The sequence below is a fragment of the Orycteropus afer genome, unplaced genomic scaffold, assembly GCF_000298275.1.
Source record: "Orycteropus afer afer isolate SDZICR_OR568_19922 unplaced genomic scaffold, OryAfe1.0 scaffold00209, whole genome shotgun sequence".
Classification (NCBI taxonomy): Eukaryota; Metazoa; Chordata; class Mammalia; order Tubulidentata; family Orycteropodidae; genus Orycteropus; species Orycteropus afer.
Window position 1 is genome coordinate 962,385 of NW_006921796.1, and position 9,735 is coordinate 972,119.

The 9,735-nt window shown below is 41.5% G+C and overlaps 1 protein-coding gene across 1 annotated transcript in view; it reads right to left on the reverse strand.

Annotated features, from left to right (window-relative positions):
* Window positions 1-491: 491 nt before the first annotated feature.
* PWP1 (PWP1 homolog, endonuclein) overlaps window positions 492-9,735 on the reverse strand; it is a 26,586-nt gene continuing 17,342 nt past the window's right edge. The window contains exons 6-12 of the mRNA XM_007948249.1: window positions 7,606-7,702; window positions 6,251-6,312; window positions 4,753-4,864; window positions 2,865-2,955; window positions 2,655-2,776; window positions 1,488-1,593; window positions 492-601 (exon numbers count right to left, since the gene is read on the reverse strand). Coding sequence (XP_007946440.1) covers window positions 492-601; window positions 1,488-1,593; window positions 2,655-2,776; window positions 2,865-2,955; window positions 4,753-4,864; window positions 6,251-6,312; window positions 7,606-7,702 — 700 coding nt within the window. The remainder of the gene's footprint in view (window positions 602-1,487; window positions 1,594-2,654; window positions 2,777-2,864; window positions 2,956-4,752; window positions 4,865-6,250; window positions 6,313-7,605; window positions 7,703-9,735) is intronic.

The following is a 9,735-nucleotide window of genomic DNA, read 5'->3' on the forward strand; positions in this document are numbered from 1 at the left end:
TGAACAGGCACCCATCTAAGCACCAGCACAGAGAGGCATTCAATGTCTATGCCTGAATGAACGAACACTTTGCTACTTCCTTTTGATAACACCGGGTATCATGCTAGGAAAGAAAGGAATGTCACTTTTAACCACCAAACTCCAAGATTAGAGGATTGGCTCCTTTTCAAATTATATACACTGCTATCTATCTTACAAACCTAGATTATCTGCCAGATGGCATAGTTAAGGGATTAATGTTTAAACACCTTTTTATTATCCTTTCCAATTCAACAAGAGCCCTATATACCGTCTGTTTTAAAGGCAAACTTGAAGACCAGCTCAATTTGTTTGGCTGCCATTGTCCTTGCTGAGAAGAATCTCAGGCTTGTAGGCAATGGATTTTGTTTCACAGTCACTGCATAGCTGCAGCTAAACATGGAAAATTTTTTGGCCGGCTTTTTAAAAACTCTGAGTTAAGGTACACAAAACAGGAAATGATATCATCTTCATTAAGACTCCATTGGTGTGTCTGAGCTCCTGCTCCCAAAGGGGCCACTAATGGATGAGCTTCTCACATTACCAAGAACAAGCCTCTCTCGTCTTCCAAACGCTTCGTTTACTAAAACACAAACACATAGTTAAGAAACTACCAGATCAGGAAATTAAACACCTATAGTATAAACAAACACCAAAACACATAAAGAAGCAATGAGATTCTCTATCCTGGGGTGGAAGTTTCATTTATGAAAATATATTTAAGTAACATTTTATAAATGGGAAAATGAGTAACCAACTCAGAAGTCCAAGTTAAAATTCTGAATGAAGTCAGCCATGCTTTAAAACACTCTATTATTATTATTTGTTCTTTACCTTGCCTTGTCTTGGATTTAGCTAATCCTGTTGGTGACAGATGTCCCCTCCCCCACACCAGTGACTCTAGCCTTCCATTGCTCTACTTCCGTTTCCCATTTCCAACTTCTCCGTATCATGACCAACACAGAACCTTTCGGACTTAGGGTCTCAGATGTATACAGATCAGACCGACCCAGAAAGAAATCCCAGGATCCTTCTTCCACAGGGGAGGGAGGGATCAGGAATCAGAGTGGGGACATACCCTCCCAGTTTAGAGGGCCAATAAGACTACTCAAAGTACAAAATAAGGAGGCAGGTTTGCATGAAAAGAGGAGTGGCCCCTTCACAAAGGCTGGACTTGGTAGAAAGGAGTTGAGAAAAAACACAGATTTATTCATATTGGTAACTGGGAAGAGGTGTGCTTTTGAGAACACACTGTATTTCCTTCCACACAAGTCTTCCCATTTTAAGACTCAAACTCTGTTATAAATAGGTATTTTTAAAAATGAACTTACAGTGCTTGATGTTATTTCTTAAGCAGACTACAGGCTGGGCTCTGATCTACCTTTGCACCCACCTGTCATAGTCAAGCCACACATTCTGTGGTCGCCCTCAGAGAGTTCACTCGGACGTGGGAAACTAAGGATCCTTACCTGAAGAGACTGAACTGATGTCCCAGACCCGGAGCCCTTCTTTCTGACCTCCAAAGGCATAAATAAATGGCAGATCAGGGCAACATGAAGAACAAAAGAGGACACCCTGGGGGAAAAAAGCAGAAAGTCAGTGAGTTTTATTCTCCAAAGTCCTAACGTGTCAATCTCTACTCCTGTATCTAAATACCTATGGGTTTGAATGTTTACGCCCAACCAATTCGAACCTGGTCTCTCAACCCCACTGCAAAGCCAGCTCACACTGGTGCTGTCCAGTCTATTCTGACTCACAGTGACCCCAGGTGACAAAGAACTGCCCAGAGGGTCTTCTAGGCTACAATCCTTCTGGAAACAGATTGCCAGGTCTTCAACAGAGAACAGAGGGCTCTCCTTCTGGTTAGCGGGTGAGTGCATAACCACTGCGTCACCAGGACTCCTTAGATAATAGTATATGCATTATAGGAAATAGGAACAAGAAAAAAAATTACTTGAAAAGAACCACCGTTGATGTTTTGGGATATATTCTTCTATATAAACAGTAAGCATGGGATCGTTCTAATAAAAATTGCTTCTATAACCTGTCTTTCCATAAATAAAATTCTTAATGGCTACAGTGTTAACTATGCCTTGAATCTAATTTATATAACTAATCCCTTACTGTTCAACTGTCTGGAACAGAGATTGGCACACAGTAGGTTCTCAGTAAATATTAACTGAATGAATTCAGAGTATTTCCAGTTGCTCTGCTACAAAAAGCACTCAATTTTAACGGAGTTGGAACTAGCTGTGCGCAGAGATAAATAAACTGACCCTAATACTTGCAGTCTTGAGCCTAAGGCCTCAAAGATTTCCTGGGATGATCCAGATTTTAGGGTCAAAAAATGTGGTCACTGTACTTGTGACTTAGAAAACTCTCTCCCATCCTTCTTGGACTTAACATCAAGCAATGGTTAACCATGTTAGTTGCAAAAGGAACCAGACTGTCACTGATTCCCCTCAAAACTTTCTAAGTCATAAAACAAGACAAAAGTCCCATCACCTCTGACAGAGCTCAAAATGAACTCTCCTAACACAACTGGATTTTTCAGTTCAATGATTTCTGGAGAAAGACAGGCAATGCGGGTCAGAAGCAGTAAACAGAAACAGGAGGCCTCGGCAAAGTGTTATTACCATTTTCATGTCCCTGGAGTGAACTAGACTTGGCCTGTCTCCTAATATGTCCCAAATCTTCACATACTTGTCTGCTGACGCAGTCACAAGACAGCCCTTGATTTGACTGCTTAGATCAAGACCTGGACGGAAGGTAACATGATAGAGTGTCACTCTGAGGTATAGATTTACTTTCTTGTAATAGAAACGAAGAAATACATTCTCGCTCACCAGAGATTTCATCATTGTGTGCATTAAGTGTAAAAATAGGCTTATCCGAACGTGCATCCAAATTATATACAAAGCCGTCATCTGTACTGGCCTGAAAAGAGAAAAAGATGGGTAAGATCATGTCTTAGGACTCAAATTTAACACTGGGTTAACAGCCTAAAACACAGTACAAACCGACTACACATCTGACTTGCCTGTGGCGTTTATTAAAAATTAACACAGACATAAAGAATCTACTTTTGAATATAATGACTTGGATGAATTCTGCTGATTAAATCTAGTAGCTACCATAGTGAGCAGTATGGGTTCAGGATGTGGCAACACAGAGGTGGTAGTTACGTCCATGCGAGTACAGGGGGTCCTCCCTGAGAGTAGAATTCAAAGCAGTGGGTTGAGGACAGGCCTGGGGAGCCAGCTAGCGAGAGCTCAGGCTGAGGAGGGGCTCAGTGGAGGAGTAAGAGTCAGAGAGGGAGGAAGGAATAAAGGAGAATGCCAGGGAAGTCAAGGAAACAGCTTCTGGAAAAAGGAGGGATCGACACTGTCAATATTGTGGCAGAGAGATTCACTCAGATGAGGCAAGAGACAACAAATAGTCAAGGATGGAATAAAGGGAGCTGGGCCTGTACACAGGTCAAGGGCAACAACCCGCACAGCAGACAGAAAGAGGACAATGGACAGCGACGTTGAAGGACAGGCTGGGAAGGAGACCAAAAACGGACGGGGAGGGAAGACCCTCTGGCTGGAGAGGAGGCGGCCAACCATTTCATTCTGATCCCTTCCCATTTCCCTAAACAGTACCAACAACAATTTGTAGCAAATAACCTCAGGGAATGTGTGTCTGACCTCTGAGACCCCAAGTATAACACAGCGTCCAGACACGCTGGGACTTCACTCCTAGGAACCTTAAGGTGTATCTGCCTTAAGGCAGCCTGGCTGGGCCCAGCGTGCTCCTCTATCAATGGTGCAGAAGGCTGAGTGTATGTGTTCTCAGAATCATCACTGCAGAAACCTGTTCACATCTTTGAAGAAAGCTCCTTCTAAAAAACTTTCCCTCCTTTACAAAGCAATATACATGCACTTCAGACAAATGAGGGCACATCTGGGTGTATCCCACTAGCTGTAATTACTCTTTCCTTCTGGGTCAGAGTTGGGATTTTATTTCTCCATGAATTGGAATGTCAGGGGATCTCTGGGATGCTTCATGGAAAAACTACCATCCACAAACATTAAGGGCATTTACAGAAAGACTTTTCCTATCTGGGAGACAGTGCTATCAATTAAACAGGTGAGCATTTTCATCACTAGAGCTCTGTTTAAAAAAAAAAAAGAGAGGATTATCTTCTTGGACTGATTTAACCATAAAAAAAGCAAAGCATGCTTAATATTAAAAAAAAACCTCACTGTAATAAAATGATCAAGACAATAAGGAAAATAAAATGTGCCACACACTAGAATTATTAGAAATTAGCAAAACATGGTTGACATATTCATCATTTTTGTGGATATGATTTATTATCTTCTTGTGGATGACCTCTGGTGCCATAGTGCCTAAGGCATCTGACTGCTAACCAGAAGGCTGGCAGTTCAAATCCACCATACAGTCCTCAGAAGGAAGACTGGGCAATCTCCTTCCATAAAGATACCGCCTCAGAAACCCAAGGAGGGGTCGCTTTGAGTCAAATTGACTTGAAGGCAGTGAGTTTGGTTTTGGTTTGGTGGATGACCCATTATTCTCTTGTTAAAGAAATGAATTTATTATTTTTGAAACCTAACACCCAAACATTTTACACAGTTAATACAGAAAAAACTTTTCAGCGTCTCTCTACGTTAGAATTAAAAAAGTCATTAGTAACTTGGAAAGACAAAATAGTAACATGCACTCTCTTACCAAAAAATGACAAGGCGAAAAGTGATTCCAAGTCACCCTCTCAATCTGCCCACTGAATCGCCACATCCGATGGCTTTCATCTGGACTTCGGCAGTCATACAAAGCCACTGACCTGGACAGTCAGGCAAAGTTACATTTAGAAGAACCCAATCTTCCTGTAAGTTTTAAGTTAATTTAAATGAAACTAAGATAATGAAATGATATTGAACTCAGGCCTCAATTATTTATAAAGTCTGTCTTAAAGTTCTCAAAGTAGAAAAAGTTGAGTTTCATAGATTGGTGGCCTGTGGTCCTGTCAGCTGAAGGCACTACACTCTGCACATAAAAGTAGCTTTTCCAGGTTGAATTCTCCACTTAAAACATGAACCTTCTATGTGCAAAAACCCAGGACAATTTCTAATTTCCTTCTCCCAGGTGGTGCTCAGGAGCTCTGGTAGCACAGTGGCTAAGGCACTTGACTGCTAACCAGAAGGCTGGCGGTTCAAACCCACCAGCCACTCCTCGGAAGAAAGGTTGGGCAATCCTACTTCCGTAGTGATACTGCCTCGGAAACCCAAGGAGGGGTCGCTATGAGTCGGAGCCGACTCGATGGCACATAACAACAACAGGTGGTGCTCAGGGCCAGGTAACTCTTAGCCACTCTTACCCTCTACAAGCAAGTTATTTTGTGTTGGGAAGAGCAAGGGACACAATTTTATAATTCTGTATGAATCACAACTAAAAACTGTAAACATACGAGTCTTCAAGTGGACAGGGAATCAGAAGACTGTAAGTCGGTTTCTGTTTCTACTAGCTCTTTCCCACTTTCAGCCACAATCTGGAAACAGGAGCACACAATGGCTGACGGCTGTAGTGGCCCCTAGCCTTCACCTCTCTTACAGCCAAGACTGTGTCATGTTACTTGGGAATCCTTCCTGTTGTTTCTCACATGGAATAGAGTATTTCTCCACTCCATGTGACCCGTTCTGGCCAAGAAAACAAGGCTGGTGTACTAGTTCTGAGCCTAGGCCTCAAGAGGCCTTCGTCTCTCTGCCTGTGCTTTGACTTTGTCATGCGGAGAACACGCGTGGGGCCAGCCCACGGCTCCCAAGAGGATGAGAAACACGACGGCAGGCAAGTCTCCCTGGCTCAGCCTAGACCAGCCAAGACTGGCAGAGCCACGAGCTCTATCCAGCTGAGGTTAGCAGAACCTCAAAGAAGCCTAAGAAATCAATGTTTATCATCGTAAGCCACTGAATTTTGCGTTGTTTCAAGCAATACCTAAGACATGCTCTAAAAATAAAAGTTGCTGCTAGTTGCTAGAGCTCCATTATCATGACGGAACTGAAAGAGCAGGAAAAAAAAGGGGCAGAATTGAAAAGGAAAAAGCAAGTACTACTAAACACTGAGACCTGGGGTACACCTCAGGATCCATTCAGTCTAAGCATCAAGTGACACTTTTTGGATTACTTCAAGGGGTACAAACAGAGCAGCAGTAACCCCCGAGGCTTGTTCTTACTTATCATATGATCCAGAAATCAGGGTCTGTGCTTCAAATGGATGAAACTGCAGAGTCTGGACCTACAGGGAGGAAACAGAACCGAAAAGACCTGCATGTCTGACTGTGGTAGAATTACCTAACGTATGGCTGGCACCAGTGTGGCAGTGCCTCCATAAACACTTCCCTTTGAAATTCAGTACTATTTAAAGAAATATAAATGCCTATATGGCATAATCAAACCCTATTCCCCAAAAAAGCTGGCACGCAGAAGACACTTCCCTCATGTAGCATTTCCTAAACTGTATTTGACAAAACACTTATGTCCCTTAAATGTTAAAAGACATTCAGAAGACAAAAGGCGACACAGGCTGAGAGGTCAGGGGAGCAGTCATACGACACTGGGGCATCTCCGTGTGTGCAGAAGGCCCCAGTGTGCGTTAGCACATTGGATCCCTGAGGAGTTCTGCAGTTACGGGATCCACCAACCCTCACCTTCCTTGATGAGCTAGCACGGCCCTTTTTTGAAAGCTCTATAAACATGTTACAGGGTACCGAAGTTCCTACTCACTTCACCTTTCTGCACCCATTTTTGCATCTCTAAAATAGAGGGGTCTCTATGAGTCGGGTTTGACTCGGCGGCACATAACAACAACAACAAAATAAGTATCATACAGGTGTTCCTGAGTTATGAACATCAACTTATGTACAACCCACAGTTATGAACCAACCCCTGTAAAGCTTACTATATTAAAAATCTGAGGTACATACAATGGTCTGTAACAATAAACAGGTGCTACTTTGTGACATGTATCAAAAAATTATTATTATTGGGGCAGGAGTACATGGAGGGAAGGACACAGGAAAGAGGTCACTATGGGGAAGAAGTGGGAGGAGAGCTGTTGCATTGTGGTAAATTGTAGTCAGTGTCATGAGACCAAGTGTATGTGAGCTGCTGTACGGAAAGTGAATCTGCTCTGTAAACTTTCACCCAAATAACCATAAAAAGAAAACAACAATAATAAAAAACATTATCATTGCATTATGTTAAAAATGTTTTAGTGTATCTAGAAGTGTTTAATGTTTTTTATGCACAGAAAGGTACACTATATACCAAGACAAACAATTCACTAACTGACATAAGATATGAACCAAACCATACCTAACTGTTTTGACTTACATACAAATCTTAAAGATAGATTTAGGAATGGGAACTCATTCATAATCCAGGGACTGCCTGTACCTGTCACAGTGCTGTGTGAAGATTCAGTAAAATAACAGGTGAAAGCACTTTGTAAACCAGAAAAAAAAAAAATCTGTGTGTAATTTTAGCCAAGATCTATCCTAGACTTTTAGAATCCCTTCTATTCACTAACCTTGTCTGTATGTACAACCAGGCTGGCTGCTGGTATCCCCAAGGACATGTCCCACAGAATTACAGTGTTGTCAGCAGATGCACTTGCCAGCACATTTCTGAGAAAGGGAAGAAACATCAGGTAAACTTTTAAAAATCAACAGCATTAAATATAAGAAACAAATTCCATGTACAATAACATCAAACAGAATAAAATATTTAGGAATAAATTTAACACAAGAAGTGTAAGACTTGCATAATGAAAACTACAAAATATTTTTGAAAGAAACTAAAGATGTTTGCTATAGTAATCCTGACAGTGTGGTACTGGCACATGGACAGGCATACAGCTCAATGGAATAGAACTCATAGTCCAGAAATAAACCTTCACATTTCAACCAGCTGATTTTCAACAAGGGTTCCACAATTATTCTATGTTCAATGATAAACAGTCTTTCCAACAAATGGTTCAGGGATGACTGGCTATCTTCATGCGAAAAAATGAATCTAGACCCCTACTTCATACCATGCAACCTTCCCCCGCAAAGAAAACCCCCAAAACTCACAATGGATCACAAGCCTAAACTGCAAACTAAAACTATAAAACCCTTACAAGAAAACACAGTTGTAAATCTTTGTGACCTTAGGTTAGGCAATGGTTTCTTAGACACAACACCAAAACCACAAACAAAAGAAAACATAAATGATTTCATCAATAGGAAAAATGTTTGTGCTCCAAACAATACCATCAACAAAATAAAAAGACAACCCACAGAATAAATGTTCATAAATTATATATATAAGGAACTTGTATCTAAAGTATATAAAGAACTCTTACAACTTGATAACAGAGAAATAATTCAGTTAAAAAATGGGGCAAAGAATCTGAATCCGTATTTCTCCACAGAAGATACACAGAGAGCCAAAAGGTACATGAAAAATGTTCAACATCATTAGTCACTGGTGGTGTTAGGTGCCATCCAGTCAGTCCTGCCTCCCAGGGACCCTGTGCCCAACAGAACGGAACCCGGCCCAGTCCTGCACCATCCTCGCAGTTTTTGTTGTGCTTGAGCCCATCATTGCAGGCACTGTGTCAGTCCACCTCGTTGAGGGTTCCCCCCTTTTCACGGACCCTCTACTTTACCAATCCTGATATTCTTCTCCAGAGACTGATCCCTTCTGACAACATGACCAAAGGAGGTGAGATGAAGTTTGGCCATTCTCACTTCCAAGGAGCATTCTAACCAAACTTCTTCCAGGACAGATTTGTTCATTCTTCTGACAGTCCACGGTATTTTCAGCATTCTTCACCAACACAATTCAAATGCATCAATTCTTCTTTGGTCTTCTTTATTAATTGTCCAGCTCTCACATGCATATGAGGCTATGGAAAATACCATGGCTTGGTTCAGGGGTGTCTTAGTCTTCCAAAGTGACATCTTTGCTCTTAAACACTTTAAAGAGGCCTTTTGTAGATTTGCCCAGTACATCAATTTGATTTCTTGGGTGCTGCTTCCATAGGCATTGACTGTGGATCTAAATAAAATTAAATCCTTGACAACTTCAATCTTTTCTCCGTTTATCATAATGTTGTTTACTGGTCCAGTTGTTGGGATTTTTGTTTTCTTTCTGCTGAGGCGCAATCTATACTGACGTCTGGAGCCTTTGATCTTCATCTGCAGGTGCTGTGCTACAAGTCTTCTTCACTTTCAGCAAGCAAGGCTATGTGTCATCTGCATATTGCAGCTTGTTAATGAGTCTTCCCCCAATCTTGATGCTGCATTCTTCTTCATATAGTCCAGCTTCTTAGATTATTTGCTCAGCATACAGACTGAATGAGTATGGTGAAAGGCTACAAATCAACACTATAATGGGATGCCACTTCACATCCACTAAAATGGCTATAAGGAAAAGGAGAGCAATAACAAGTGTTGGGGAGAATGGAGAAATCAGAACCCTCATCCACTGCTGGTGGGAATGCAAAATGGTACAGCCACTACCGAAGGACCTAGCAATTCCATTCCTAGGTATATACCTAAGAGAAATGAAAGCAGGTCCACATAAAACTTGTACATAAATGTTCACAGCAGCATTATTCATAAAAGCCAAAAAGTGAAAACAACCCAAATATCTACCAACTGGTGAATGGATG